The 16,115-nt window shown below is 39.5% G+C and overlaps 1 protein-coding gene across 1 annotated transcript; it reads right to left on the bottom strand.

Annotated features, from left to right (window-relative positions):
• Positions 1–4,230: 4,230 nt before the first annotated feature.
• timm10b (translocase of inner mitochondrial membrane 10 homolog B (yeast)) lies at positions 4,231–8,036 on the bottom strand. The gene is made up of 3 exons (XM_080748532.1): positions 7,817–8,036; positions 6,453–6,548; positions 4,231–6,126 (listed from the first exon to the last, which is right to left on the bottom strand). Exons 1-3 carry the CDS (start codon positions 7,844–7,846, stop codon positions 5,290–5,292), a joined length of 963 nt encoding a protein of 320 aa, XP_080604658.1. The 5' UTR covers positions 7,847–8,036; the 3' UTR covers positions 4,231–5,289.
• Between the last annotated feature and the right edge of the window lie 8,079 nt (positions 8,037–16,115).

Below are 16,115 nucleotides of genomic sequence, written 5' to 3'. Positions count from 1 at the left end.
GCTGTATTTCTACGAATAGGGTAGAAATAACTAGATATAGGCTATTATATATTTGGGTCAGTGACGTGACGCCCCAAAAAAATTGTTTTTAAAAAAACTTTAAATTGCAGGCATAAAAGTTATTTACTTTTGTTCTACTCACTCTCAACCTTATGGAAATAAGGTTGAGATGCGTTACTGCGTTCTGCCTTGGTTTTGGTGCATGTTTTGTAGTTACTGCAATTTTTATAACGTTTTTAGATATTTTATTGGAATCAGACTTTATTCAGCAGTTTGTTGTACTTGTGCCTAAAATCGTCATATGGTGTGACATGAAAATAATTGTTCATAAAATGAAAATGGAGTACATCTTTCTTAAGTTACTCACTTTATCAAAGTCCTTTATCATAACTAACCAGTGATCCACTATAGTTTTTTGAAAATGAATTATATCTGTATATCTTTTTCATAATCGACACTCTGTGTGAGGCCCATGTTCATGATCTTACAACATATTTTAAATGTATTCTGTCAAAACTTTCTCTAAAATTACACAAATATTTGTGACTCTTCCTGATAATATTCTCTATGTAATCCATAAACATTTTTTTGGTTTAATCATTAATAAAGGTATGATTTTTCACTATTTGGAATGTCACACCAAATGATTTAGTGTCACACCGTATGATCATATCTTCATGTGTCAAAGCAAACTGTGTTTTAACCTACCTATTAGTGAGTACTGAACTTTACTGATTGATTAAACAATTACCCAGGATAACATGGCCTTAATATTTCTGAACAGGATATTATTGTAGGGCTTTAACATGGGATAAGAAAGAATTGTAGTAGTAGATGGATGATGAGGATGTGCACAGGAATGCTACGCACACCTAAGTCTTCTGCCGGCCCACGGCAGAAGGATCCTAAAGAGACAATAAGGCGCATAGCCACACTTGGAGCCAAGGCAACATTTTATTAACACCAATTAGTGGAAACAGAACTCAGCATTCAGGTAAATTGCTTTTTTCCGAAGTCTCCTGAACTTGAACACAGCATTTTGTGTTGAACAAATGTAATTAGGAATCATGACATTACACCACATCTCCACTAGCTAAAGAGTGCTGGGTTGCGCAACTCCGAAAATAGCTGATCTACAAGCTCTCGCAGCACAACGTGTTGAGAGCTTGTAGATCAGCTATTTTCGCTAGTTTTGTCTCGGGTCCTACCTTAACACTGTCCACTGTCCAGTCCAGTGAGTGAAAGTACAAAAGTATTAGATCAGATTAGATTATACATTTAGACTGTATTGTACATCAGCCAGTCGTATTTGGTGAGGGTAGCAAACCGGCTGCCTTGTTGCGGTTCTGCTATGCCACAGACAACCTCCTGCTCTTCGTAGAAAATGCAGTCTCGCCCCTTTGGCTCCTCTCTCCTTGCTGGGTCATTGTTTAGTTTCTCCCTGTACTTTCTCGTTCTCTCAGCACTTGTCATTTTCCAGCTGACAAAAGAAAATGGAATGTATAGTTTAAGACAAAGAGAAAATATTGTTTAGATTGAAACAATATGTTAAGGTTTCTGTGAAGGGGTTTCTGCTCTGTCTGATGAATTTGAAGTATCACTGAATGAAGCTAAATTACATTTTATGTAAAAATGTTTAAAACAAATGTTTAAATGTACAAAAGAAACATGGAACTTTGTTATTTATTGTTATATCTGTAGTTAAATACAGTATAAATCATATGGTGTGACAATCAAGTCATATGGCGTGACAAGCAGACATGTCACACCATTATGATTAAGTGTCACACCATATTACGTTTTCTGCATTTAGGTTTACCTTGAGGCTACTATGTATGTACACATTAGCATGCTAACAGCATGCTAGCTATAACAAAGCAACCTAGATCTACATGGAAATATGACCAAAACTTCAAATAACTTAAGCTTTTTTTAATGAAAAGGTGTCACACCAACAGACATCCAAAGTGGTGAGTTTGTCAAAGTTTCAACAAGATGGCATTTCATGAAAATGTTAAAATCATAACTCACCTCAGACACCTGTCTTGCAGTTGTGCTGGGAGTGCTGAATAGCCTTACAGAAGAAGGACCTCTCTAGCCAATAGGTGTCCAAATAATTGCCTGTTTAATTTGTCCAAACTAGTGTCACACCAAATGATTTTGGTTTGGGGGACAAAATGTTTTTGATCAGAAATGACTGAAAACATTATGCTTTGACTTTGAAAAGATATAGGCTCACAAATAGACATTTTTTTTAGCCTAAATTCATTTTCAAATGATTTTTAGCAATTCTTTTTCTTAGTTTTATTCAAGTTCCCACTTTGAGAAACAAGGTCAGGACAGTCACACCATATGAGTTTTGCCATGTTTGGTTGAAAATTCTGAAGAAACGAGGAATGAAATGTTTTAATCTTGAGTAAGTTCACATAAAGCTTAATGTCCTGCACAATATTCAGAAGGTTTTTGACAAATATATTTTTTATTTATACATGTTTGACACCGAGGACAGCGAAAACGTTACGTCACGTCACCCACCCATTTATAGCTACCAATAATAACTAGAAATAGGGGCACTGGGGCTCTGATGAGCTCTTTAATAAACAGAAAATGCATTTTCAGGTCAGGTTAAAGCTCATAAATCGGTAGTAGGCTACTACTCTCTCCTTATTGGATGAAATTGTTGATTTAACACCATACAATCTGACTGGTAGTGGTAGTGCTAGTTCAATCCTTTTCGCCTCGGGCGTCTATCCGGCGTAACGGTACACGGGGTTAAACTTAAACCTAACCTTAACCTTGACCTTAACCTCAGTAAAACTATGTCTAACCTACCCTAAACGTATTTCTCATCTTATCCTCAGTAAAACAAATACAAGTAGGCCTACAGCCTACAAAAACCGCCCCATCGAGCCATTGTAAATACCTTTTATGGGGGGGCCCCCCCATACATCAGTTTTTCTGATGATACAGTAGTACTGCATAGTACTGTCTGTCATTCAATGTTATATGAAGGATCTCAATGGAAATATGCCTCTTACCCGAGTTTCCTTTTAGTTGACCTTTTGTACCAGTGAACTGTACTGTCATGAAACTGTACCTTTCACTATGCAAACTTCCAATAAACACTTCAATCAAGCAATCAAAATTAAACTCTTGCCAACTGTTAACCACAACGAGCCAGTGTAGAGAATGCAATACTGTCACCTGCTGGACATAATTGATTCTGCGTCTGCCTGTCGAGTCATTGGGGAGTTTGTAGATGCTGGGAATTAAAACCTCCACGACAAGGTCATACTGAAATGATCATCCCAGTTTATTGAACAATAAACATGTATGAACCGTTCCACCTGCCAGCTTACCAAGAGCCCCTCCTGACAAATATGTAGGTTATCTTATATAAAATAAGTGTACAGTAGACAATACCATATATTGGTAGGTTATTCAACAATAGAATAACCATAATTGTACCATAGCTTTCCTTTATATTTTTAATGATCGTATACATTTTTAGTAAATGCTGCTTATAAAAAGTGTTTAATTTTATATCAATCTTCATATGCCTCATCATACCTTGTGTGAATTGCCTTCATGTACGACGTGCTACACAGCTCACATATAGGCCCAATCAACTATTTTACTAAGTTGTAATCATCTCAGTATTATATACGCTTTTAGAGAATTCACTATCATACTGTAATCTTATGCCACCACATGTAAAGACATCTTTCAAAATCATGTTCAACACCTGCAGAGGAATCTTTCTTGGTGATACTGCTGCTGATGTATACAGAAACGGTTTATATCCACACTCGATTCAACGGACAACAGGATCACACATTTTGCGCACTGAGAATAAATAGCACATGTATATGCATAATATATTTTTTATTCACTCCAGTCAATCAGTAGGTTTTCAAATTTAAGCTGTGCCTGTTATCCTCTCTAACAGGTTAGGATGATTGACGTATTGGGTCTAATTCAGCAGCCACAAGACAGCCAAACACGGTGTTTAATAATACCGTAATACCTCAATACCCAACCCACACTCCTCAAGGATTATAGTTTTAGCGTATGTTATCTTAAGGAGCAGAAATGTTTTGATCAAACACACACACATATGTGATCTCATTCAGCAAACAAGGTTGCCTAAAATACCAACTTCATACAAACATTGGTTATTTTCTCTAAATGTGGCAACAAATATGCATTGTGCCATTGGCAGAATGCTCCCTGGGAAGTATTCATAATCTCATCTTTGCTGTTGAAGATGAGGTTATTGCCCTTCTTAATGTGACATTTCATAACATTGCCATGGTAACTTACTTTACTGCCATGGCAACTACAGCATAACAATTGAAGATGCTGTGGGATTTATATTGCCAAACAGTAACACACTGTAATAATCACTGTAAGAACAAAATTGATTTTGCACAAAGAATGTTGTACTTCAACAAATTTGTTAAAATATGCCACATGTAGGCCTATTGTGAAAAAACTGATTACAACATACAGTAAAGAGATTTTTTTTAAGCCTACGTGTAATTTGAATCCCTTTATTCTAGTTTGTTATGCATTCTTTATATTCTTATGCAATGTTGAGTCATGGTGTTTCGACTGTTTGAATATTTATTCTCATCTCTCTGGCTGATCTGTCGCTATAGCGTGCAAACAGACACCTTGGCTTTGGCAGGTGTAGGTGAATAGACTGCATGACTGTTGTTCCCGTTTCCTGGAGGTGGCATGCCCAATTTCCAGCTCCCATTCAGTTTTCCATAGCATCGCTTGATTGCTGCGGCAGCAAAATTATACCAGAAAAACATATCTGCAGCCGCACCAATCAAGTGAAGGAAAACGAGAGTAGTTATTAACAGAGCCTATTGAGTGGAACGGTCATCGGTGTGGTGAGGCTGATGTTCCACCCTGACAAGGCCCAAAAGCCCTCACACATTTCTAATATTAGGTGTTGTGCCCCTGGTGGTCTTGAAGAGCCAAGGGGCTATGTATGTATTGATTGAATTTAAGTGCAGACATCTTGTTGGCAAAGTATTGTAATCATGAACCTGAACTGTGGCATTACACCATATTGTAGCGAAACAGCCAGGGACCTGCTTGCTTCAGACATACTACAGCAGCAATATCACAACCTTTTGTGGATCAGGGCCCTCTCCAAAATCACAGGAAGAATGCCATGACATTTTTATATAGATCTTTTAATATGTTATATATTGTCAATCTTGAGGGCCCACTTGAAATATCCTCACAGCCCACAGGTTGGGAACCACTATACTACTACTTGCCTACTGCTGGGGGAACCTCTTGGGGTCTTTCTGGGACTGTTACGCTCTCTGTGGCTTTAGACATTATAGGAACCGCTATATTCGACACAGGTGCATCTTGTGGTGATGCAACAGGTGTTGGCGGCGTAAGCATAGGCTGAACAGATGCTGAGTTTACAGATTCAATCTGCACTCCACCCAAGAGAGGAGGCAGCTCAGTGACAGTTGGAGGCGTTTCTAAAGGCAGGAATGCCTTTGGGACCTCTGGTCCATTCACATTTTCTCTATTAAGTGCTGAAAGATCAACTGTGTCCATTACAGGTGTCAGCAGTGTGGCCGCAGCCATTTTGCTCTCAGTAACCGGTTGGACTCCAGTGGTGGATGCAGAACCAACAGGACTCAGCTCAATGGGAACATCTAAGAGTGTTGGTGCCAACAGTGGACCTCCAGCCACCTCTGGAATCCCAGTGGCTTCACCTAAAACTAAGGAAGGAGGCATACGGGCTAGTTGTCCTGGTACGTCGGCTGATTGAACCAGCCCCACGTCTGTCACAGATGGAGGTGTTTCTGAGGAGGACGGAGATGGTGTGACGATGGGGATCTGAGGAGCTGGTGTGCTCTCAGCGGCAGCAGGCACACTAGCCACAGCGGCACCACCACCACCCAACTCCTCCCCCACTGCTGGAGCTCCAGCTGCCGCCGCCTCTGCCGCCTTGGCGTTCTCCGCAGCCTTGGCCTCCATCTCGTCCATCCGTCGCTGCACCATCTTAGGCATCAGCTGCACGTAGGTCCCCATCAGGCGGTGGTTGGATCGGATCAGCTTCCCAGCACAGCTGTCCACACATCGCTCCTGGGAAAAGGTTATATTGATAGTTTTGGATTAGCCTTGCGTTGCCAGACACGAATCAGCCGGTGCAAAATAAAATTGCCCTCGGCAGTCGTGACAGTGTGATTGAGTCTGGCAACGCGAGGCTAGTTTTAGATTGGTAAACCATACTTACTGTATAGTGAGATTTTAAATTACAAGCATAATATATCCATTTGTAATTCAGAAAGTATAACAAATCTAACCAAAATGGTTACAAACATGTAATCATTTGTACACTCAGTTATTTAACAATGAGGATTTTAGTCTATACAATTCGTATTTATAATTATAAATTGTATTATACCCACCTCGTCCAAGGTGAGGCTTCTGTAGTTAAAGTTGCTGGAGCATTTCTGGAAGCAAATTTCTGTCATGCGGTTGTAAACCATCAGGAAATCCCGTAACTATGAGAGAAGACCATTGCAGTGAATGCATGAACAACTCGACCATATTCCATAGGTAACAGGATACTGTAGGTGGGCAACACTGGGCACTAGGGACATCTGGCCACTCGATTGGCTATTTTGTCCAATGATAGAAAATAAAATATTTGAAAAATGGTCTTGAGTAAAGTACGCATGATTAGAACATGCTTAAACACAGCTACAAAACCTGTATATCTAATCCAGTCATTTTGGGGCATAAACAAAACGTTGAAGGATCAAATTAAGACATGTTCCGGGAACATGCACAGTACATAACAATCTGAACATTGTTACCATCATCATGTATCCTTTACATTGCTTTAGACCATTTTTCAAATATTTTATTTTTGAACATTTCTGACAAAAAGCTTTGGTGTAGAGGGGAAAAATAGCATACTAAGTACAGAGTGAAAGGTCAAGTTTATAAAGTATTGACGGTTCAAGTGGTTAAATATCTGAAAACACAAATTGACATAAATCCAAAAGGTAACAGGAAAAGCCGACCTAAAACAAAGTCGACCCAAACTCGTTTCCCAACGGGTCTGTGGCCTTAAGCTAGATGCAGAATAGACAAAAATCTAATCTTTGCTTCTGGGGGTCCCTGGAACAAAATATTTTGCTATGGGGGTCCGTGGCCAAATACATATCATGATGGGGGTCCTTGACATGACAACGTTTGAGAAACAATGATAGCAACAAGTTTTTTCAGGAAAACTAAGGATTTAGAAGACATTTTTAGAATGTGCCTATCAGTGGTTAAGGAGTCCTTAACCACTGATAGGCATTTTGGGGGTCCTTAATAAGGACCCCCAAAATGTGTTTTGGCCGCGGACCCCCATCTCAAAATATTTTGTTCCACGGATGGACCCCTATCACGAAATATTTTTGTTCCAGGGACCCCCAGAAGCAAAGATTAGATTTCGGGCTATTCTGCATCTAGCTTAAGGCCACAAACCCGGTGGGAAACGAGTTTGGGTCGACTTTGTTTTAGGTCGACCTTTCATGTATTCAATCCAAAATACACTGACGATTGTGCTGTCAAACGATGAAGCTATATGGAATCTATGAAAAGGTTGTGGAGGTCCTTGCTTCATCTCTCTCTCAGCTAAGGGGTCCTCGGCCTGAAAACGTTGAAGACCCCTGCTGTACAGTATCCATTCCAGATTAAGAACAATTTGCTGTCCTAATAACCTTGTCACTGGTTAAAAGTTCTGCACGACTAGAGATTCTTCATACAGATTGCTTACGTTTCTCAGCTGTCCGGCTTCGGTCTCCATCGGGGCTCCTTCAAAAGTTGTCGACTGGTGAGCAGCTAAAATGTTAAATTTGCAAATTGCAAGCGTAGACAGCAGGTTAACGGAATGTAACGACGGCCCAGCGCTACAAAATGTAATTTATAGGACAGCTACTAGAACGTAGAGGGGTATTGTTGTAGCAGATTGATATAACATGACTTTCACATGGACGCCGCCATCTTTCTTCGAGACAGTGGACACGCCTCCCGCTTCCGCATGTACGTTTAAGCCACGCCCAAACTGCCGTATATAGGCTTCATCCGTTTTCAACTAAACTTCGATATGATGCTGTAATATGCCTAGGCCTACATTTGTTTTCTTCCACTCTCTGCCTCCAGTCAGTGTAGGCCTAATCACCACAAGAATTATGTTGCCTTTGTATAGGCAATAAATAATAATAATAAGGGCAATAATAATATAATATATTATTTATGAATATTTTAACCAATTTTAGTAGCCTATTCATGCTATGGAACCAGCATTTAAGGACCATTGTTTCACAAGATGAACAAATAACAGTATTTATAGTTTGACCAAAACAACCAACCATTCAGACAAATTCATGTCCCATATGCTCCATGAAAAAACAACCTTCACATTGGTCCCCGACCCACATTGCCATCACATATTTACCAGCTGGTAGCCTACATCAATTCAGCTTTATTCACAGTTATAAAGACACCTTTATTGGTCGCCATGGGGAAATCCAGATGTCATAGCAGCAACAGCAGTAGCATGACAAACAGGATATGTGTAAGTGAGACATAATTATGCCTAGAGATCAAACTAGGATACAAATCTGATAAAAAAAAAAAGATAAGAGTCTGACCCGAGCCGTTGGTCTAGTTAGTAGAACATTTGTTTAATTCCTTGCTGATGCAACCACAAATAAAATAAAAATCACCTCTCAAGAGTTAGAGTCGCCTACAGCCGACTCTATTTTGTTTTTCTGTTTTGCTATTGATGATATCCTCTGCATAGTAGGCCTACTACGTACTGTGTTCTATAGCCCCTTTTCGACTGCAGTTTTAGCACCACACCACACCACACTACACCACACCACACCACACCACACCGCACCACATAAAAATATCTACATTTTCCATTACAAAAAAGTACCCCTATCGGTAAGAAACAAATTGACCCTTTTAACTGTGATTATAATACAATATAAATTTGTATTACAACTATCCTAATTATAATGCACTGTAATGGATTATAACTGTGATTATAATACATTATAAAGTATTAATGCATTACTATGATAATTAAAATACACTATAATAGATTGTGATAGTGGTTATAACACAATAGAATCTATTATCATGTATTACAACTATATCCTGGTGGTCTAAATGAAAAGTCAGTGAGTGATCAGTCATTATGAAGTGTTTGGCCCTGTTTGGCCTAGCTCAGACCTATTCTAGACTAGAGTGGATAATTTTTAGTACCCTGTTTAGTACCACTTTCACACCACTCTACCCAGGTCCTAGTAGTGGAAAACCTGGCACAAGTGGGCGGTGTGGTGTGGAGTGGAGTTGGGCCAGTGGAAAATTTGTCTGTCATTCAATTAATGTTGAGATACATAAAGGTTTCCTATATGTAAATAAGCCAAAATGCTTTCTTGGATCTCCTTTTAGTTTACCTTGTACGAGTGAACTGTACTGTCATGAAACTGTACCTTTTCCTAAGCAAACTTCTAATAAAATCTTCAATCAATCAACCAATCAAAGCCATGGAGCACAAGAAGGTTGTAAACCAGGCACACCTAACAGCAGAAGTCCCCATAGATCTTCTGTACTGGGGCGAGTAATATGATGTTCTCTGATCTTATCTCCAAGTCAACAAAGTGGAAATTTCCATCCACGGAACCTTTACCCATGGAAGGTTTCGTGGATGGAAATTAATTTCCACCGTAGTAACCACTTGAACCCCAGCATTCGTATTGTGGGGAAAACCTTCGTGAAATTAGCAGATCGTCAAGCTCACAACGCGCCACGCCGTGTTTTGTCGCAGTAACAGAAAATACACTAGTATAGAGCCTTGAGGGACTCCACTCAACAAAAAAAGTGTGAAAACATAAAGTGGTTAAATGCCACATACACATTTTCATCCTTTTATTATTTAATATTTTGTATTTAATAGCCTATATTTTTTAAATTATTTTAAAATATTTTGTATTAGGCCTATTTAATCTGTGTGAATTTCAAAGACAGGTGGACTTTTGTAAGCTCTGAGTTCAAATGAAGGCGGCTCCAACAACCTTAATTGTTGCACTCTTGTTATATTCAGTTAACTACATGTTTTGTTGAATACAACTCATATGGCAAAAGTTTGCTTTTTTGTGGACACAATTTGTCTGGGATAATTTTTCTACCTCCAGGAACGTGGCAATCGCAGGGGTTGTTGTGGTGTGGAGAGCCGGCCCTGCAGCTGGTCCTGGCTCTGGCTCCATTATGTCAGAAAAACTGTGTTGTAATTTTGTTAACCGTTTGGGAAGGGGAGAAAATGTAAGTACTGTTATCATAATTAGAGGTGGATAGTAATGAGTTACATTATATATATATATATATATATATATATATATATATATATATATATATATTATATATCATCATACGTTAACAATTTTAATCATCTGGGATGGTGTGAGAGCCCTCATAATTATGCATGTTTTGTCTATGTTACAGTTGATTGTTGCGTTGTACCTGAGGAGGACCCTCTCAAAAACAACATGATGCATCTTAAGGGGTTAAATAAGTCAAATATTTTAATATTTGGCTGCATTCCACTAAGCTTAATTTTATTTTTACCAACTTGTATTAAGTTGTATTTCTCTCAGACAGACATCAGAGAGATTACAAATACATTCTATTGAACAAGCATACATAATTTAATATTTTAGACATTTCAATTACATTATTATTATTATTATTATTTAAGGGTAATGATGCAAGCAAAATCCTAGGATGCTGTAGGTGAAATATAAATGTAATGTACACCAAATGTCAACATGTTGTCATGCCTGCTGGTTCATACTTCGTCTCACACTGGTGTCACAAGGCGAACATAGCAGATCTACATTCTACAATCTTGCAGGCTATTGCCATGGTCAAAGCTGCTGCTGATGAAATGGTCAGAGTCATCGTGGATCATCTCCACCTCCACTATCTGTGTCTCTGCTTCCATATCACTTCCAATCGAGCAACCCATAGCTCCCTCGTCCTCCAGGAGCCCCCCTCCACCCCACTCCCTGCCCCCCACAGCGTTCCATTCTCCCACCCCGTCCCAAGCCCTCGGCCCCATCATCATCCCCCTCTCTCGATCCCTCTCTTCCGCCTCCAGGGCCAGCTGTTGGCTGTTGAGGTAGATGCTGCTGCTGGAAGCCACCGGGCTGCTGTTCCTGGCCGGGAGGGAGGCCCCCTCCTCTGTTTCTACCTCCAGGAAGGTGGCAATGGCGGGTGTTGTTGTGGTGTGGAGCAGTGGCTGGGAGAGCCGGGCCTGCAGCTGGTTGTCCTGGCCGTGGCGGGTCTGCCCTGGCTGGGAGCGGTGCTTGTGCTTCCTGCGCTTCTGAGCCACGTTCAGATTGATCGAGGCGTAGTTGACGTCAGGCTCCACTGGCTGGCATGGTGGTAGAGATGGAGAAAGGCTTAAAGGACAACTTTAGTTTTTTACAACAAGGGTTCATATTTTAGATTGCAATTAAAGAATATAAAAGATGAGAGTTAAAATTATTTCATTTACTTCTTTCTATTGTTTTAGAGATTCTTATTTCAGTGGTTGGGGCATGCGTACAAAATAAATATGTCATTTTACACAGAATAAGCCCATTCCCAAGATACAACGCAACCTTTCATGGTTGGATGTGACTTATGGGGGCTAGAAGGGTTACTGTAAATGGCAATAAAGAAACTGCTGGCTTATTGTGTCTAAAAAGACATATTTAGCCACATGTACGCATGCCCCCATGCGTACGCATGCCCCACATTTTAGTACGGTAAACGCGATAAAACAATAGAACGAAGCAAATGAAAACATTTTAACACTCACTTTTTCTTTCCTCTAAATACAATCTAAAATATGAACCCTTGTTGTAAAAAAACAAAGTTGTCCTTTAATCACTGAGAGTTGTTTCCACATGAAAAGTTGTTGTTTCAAATTATATTTTGGATTTTATTTGAGCACAGCTTTATTTAACAGACTTGTTTTAATAAGTGCTTTATATCAGGGGTCTTCAACAGGGGGTCCGGGACCCCTAGGGGGTCCTCAAAGTTACTGCAGGGGGTCCTCCAAATCTTCCAATCCAATTGCTATATTAACAACTTGAACCCTATAGTGTCCATATTCTGAGAACTGTAGCCAAAAATAGCAGATCTACAAGCTCACAACGCCTCGCACTGCGAGGCGTTATGAGTTTGTAGATCGGCTATTTCCGGCAAAGAGGTTTGGTGTAGAGGGGAAAAAGAGATGACTAAGTACAGTGTAAAAGGTCAAGTTTATTAAGTAATGAAGGCTCATGTCAAATTGACGTGTATCTAAAATACAGATGTTTGTGCTGTCAAACGATGAAACTATTTGGAATCTATGAAAAGGTTGTGGGGGTCCCTGCTTCATCTCTCTTTCAACTAAGGGGTCCTTGGCTTGAAAACATTGAAGACCCCTGCTTTATATTATTATTTATATCGCCTGTGCATGAAAATTCAATGCTCTTGAAAAAAGATTGCAGAGGTTTGTGAGATGCCTGTATGAAAATACAGCAATGGCAATATAAACATCCTGCAGCGCAACCATGGTGTTGCAATAGGGTTCTTTATAGCTCGTAGCATCCGGTGGCTTGTAGTCTCACACGCATTTCAGAATGGGGGAAGTTTATTTTTAGACTCACTCAAACATATTTATGGTGTCATTGACCACAGTACAAGTCAACTATCTTCCGCCCTGAAAGAAATATTGCATGCGAAACGTGTCTGAATATAGCTTCAATACGAAATAAATGATGCAATCGTTAATGGACAAGATGCATTCTGCTTTTATATGAAAGTCCACCTAGCATATGCTCCAAGTCTCTAGGACACAGGTACATTGTATTAGTAGCATATCGTCGTTGGCAGGTGAAAACCTTGTATGTCCAAAACCGTTCGTTTTGCATTCATCATTTAAAAATGATTCAAACTAGTGAAAATAGCCGATCTACAAGCACACAACTTGTAGATCTGCTGTTTTCACTACTTTTGTGCAACAGCCTTGTATGATGAAGCAGGGCTCTACTTGGTGAAAAAACGTACAAACTTGAAACTTGGAGATACGTGGTTTCCACCCGACAACAACGATATAGCTTTGCAGAGGTTTAACTACTTAAATTTTCTTTTAAACTGAGAACTTAGCAGTGTGCAGGTCTGAACATACCTTTTTGATGTCGTTTTGTCTCTTGGTCATCCTCTCATAGCACACATCATCAAAATCTGAATAAGTAAAACAAACAATTTTGCTTGTACAAAATAAGATATTTCATCAATTACACACACACACACATACAGTATTTTCTGGACTATAAGGCGCACCTGGCTATAAGGCGCACTGTCAATGAATGGTCTATTTTCAAACTGTTTTCATATATAAGGCGCACCTGACTATAAGGCGCACATAATAGACGCTACTGTTGCGTTATGCATCCAACAGATGGAGCTGTACTAAAGGGAATGTCAATGTCAATGAATGATCCATATATAAGGCGCACTGGACTATAAGGCGCACTGTAGTTTTTTGAGAAAATTAAAGGCTTTTAAGTGCGCCTTATAGTCCGGAAAATACGGTAATTACACTATTATGGTATTAACAACCTCACTATATGACCATATCACTTGACTTTAGATATAAGACATACCGTAATGTACTGTAGCACTGTAGTGTAGTCACTTCCCTACATTATGATATTACCATGAATATGTTAGTGGGCCTACAGTGGTTTTAAAAATGTGCAACCAACTCAGGGGCAGGGCAACTCAAAATCTCAAGAATAGCGATCTACAAGCCCTGCTAGTTTGGCTATTTTTGAATGTCTTTGAAAAGAATATAATACATTTCTATCTACTGATACGATAGCAAGTAAAATACACGATTCATAACTTTTTGTATAGTTAGTTGTATTGCCATAATGTTGTGTGGTTGTCACAATTTCTCACAAAATCCCAAGGCACACATGGACTTATACATCGTTTAGGCTCAGTGGCCTTCTGGTTAGAGGGTCTGTCCTGAGACTGGAAGGTCAGCGTCCCATAAAATGGGACCCAGTGCCTCCCTGCTTGGCTCTCAGCATCAAGGGTTGGACTGCGGGTGAGTCCCTGCGAAATACTAGCATTATGTCTAGGCGATGTACTTGTACACCCAACTCACACTAAGGAAACAGGAGATAGGCCCTATGGGCCTCATGGCTCGGCAACGCTTAGGAACCATTTAGGGACTGTTTAGGAAGCACTTAGTTGTATTGAATGATTATGCTCGCCTCCTACGTTTGTGCTGACTTTACCATAAATACATAAGATTAGTATGTTAACTGAATGAATGGCGTGGGCCCACCTCCTACGTCTTTGCTTTAGTATGTTGAATTAATGTTCTCCCTACCCTGCGTTTGTGACGTTTGTACATGACTACATTTGTATGTTAAAATGAATGAAGGCATGGGCTCACCTCCTATGTTTAGTAACATAAGTACGTTAGTATGCTAAATGAATGAAGGTATGGGCTTACCTCCTATGGTTGTGTTGATATTCCCATAAATAGGATTTTCCTGCTCAACATGATGATTATTGTCATGATCATGAAAATGATCAGAAGGTTCCTCATCCTCAGCCATGATGGTACTAGAAATAATGTTGTTTATACAGGTATTGTTAGTGGTAAAAAAAAAAAAAAAAACAGTCTGACTGAATAATGGTCTGACTTAATAAAAAATGAGTATCGCTTTGTGCGGTGGTTGTGCTCTGTGAAAAATGTACCTTTGTCTTTGATGTGCCTGCACATGCAAACGCTCGTTAGTCACTGTAAAAAGAACATTTTAATGAGAGATTAGATAAATAGAAACTGTGGACGACTGCAGATCAGAATTAGGTAATAATTCAAGTCATTTAATGTCAATAATAACTGATCTCATTTGTAAAAGCTGGCATATAATTAAAATATAATCAGACTAAATAGCCTATGTTACAAGGGACATGCAGAGAATGTTAGAGAGGCTGGGGCTGACATTTCTAAAAGGGCCTTTTGGTGAAAATATCGAAAATAGCAGACCTCAGCTTGGAGGTCGGCTATTTTCGGTGCTTACTCGCTTGATACCACACTGAATTAAGCATAATGAAGTCAATACTGGAGATGTGGTGTAAGGCATGGATTTCTACACAGAGAGGGAAATTCGTTCAATATAAGATGCTGCATTCAAGTTCAGGAGATTTTGGACATGACAATTCTCTTGAATGCTGCCTTTGGGTATGGCATGGAAAGAGGTAATTTGCATTTCTTTCACCATAGTTAAACACTGCATTTATGGTTCTGAAGAGGGCACTTTTTTACTAACGGATAAAAGGGCAGGGGCTCAAGCCCCCTTTGATGTCTATGTGTGCACGTGCCTGTATGTTACAATGTTGTACAGCATTGTCGCGCTTGTTATGTTTGGGAAGCGGCACATGGTCATATGATGAAGTTTAAATTAGACTTAAGGAATACTAGAAATCACCCCAATGGTCATGAGTCATATTAGAAACCAATCAGGAGATCAGCTCAGAGGAAAGTGTGTGTCGCTTGTCATACCTTTGTGTGTGGAATTCTTGCGTCTCAGGAAGCAGAGGAAGACATTGAGACACGTAGACAGCAGTAGGGTCACAGCAGTCAGGGCCAGGCCCAGCCAGACACCGTGGCATGGTGGTTCTGTATGGAAAAATACACTGTACCGTAAGATTCTTGATTCTCAAGCCTCTTCATTTCAAGGTCGCACAGTTTGATATGCATGAAACCATGCACAGACCATAATTTGATAATGAATAATTTGTTTTGTATGTATTTATTCTCTCTACACAACTGTTTCCCAAACAAGATAAGAATCTTTTGAAATATATGATTTATTTATTTTTAAAATGTTTTGAAGGCATTTATAAAAAAATAAAAAAAAATCTAAGAAATTCCATACATAAAATATAATAATAATTAAGAAGTACTGAAAATAGCTGACCTACAAGCTCTCAACGCGGCGCAAAGCGAC

The sequence above is a fragment of the Nannobrachium achirus genome (genome assembly GCF_963921795.1).
Source record: "Nannobrachium achirus genome assembly, chromosome: 19".
NCBI classification, from domain to species: Eukaryota; Metazoa; Chordata; class Actinopteri; order Myctophiformes; family Myctophidae; genus Nannobrachium; species Nannobrachium achirus.
The sequence above is the reverse complement of the archived record's forward strand: the minus strand, read 5'-3'. Positions and strand labels throughout refer to the sequence as shown.

What these genes read in the sequence shown, in the direction of transcription:
- timm10b (XM_080748532.1), bottom strand. Translation starts at nt 7,846, where the DNA reads ATGGAGACCGAAGCCGGACAGCTGAGAAAC. An exon ending in AAGCCGGACAGCTGAGAAAC is followed by an intron (nt 6,549 to 7,816) that starts GTAAGCAATCTG and finishes CTTCTCTCATAG; the next exon opens with TTACGGGATTTCCTGATGGT. An exon ending in GAAGCCTCACCTTGGACGAG is followed by an intron (nt 6,127 to 6,452) that starts GTGGGTATAATA and finishes ACCTTTTCCCAG; the next exon opens with GAGCGATGTGTGGACAGCTG.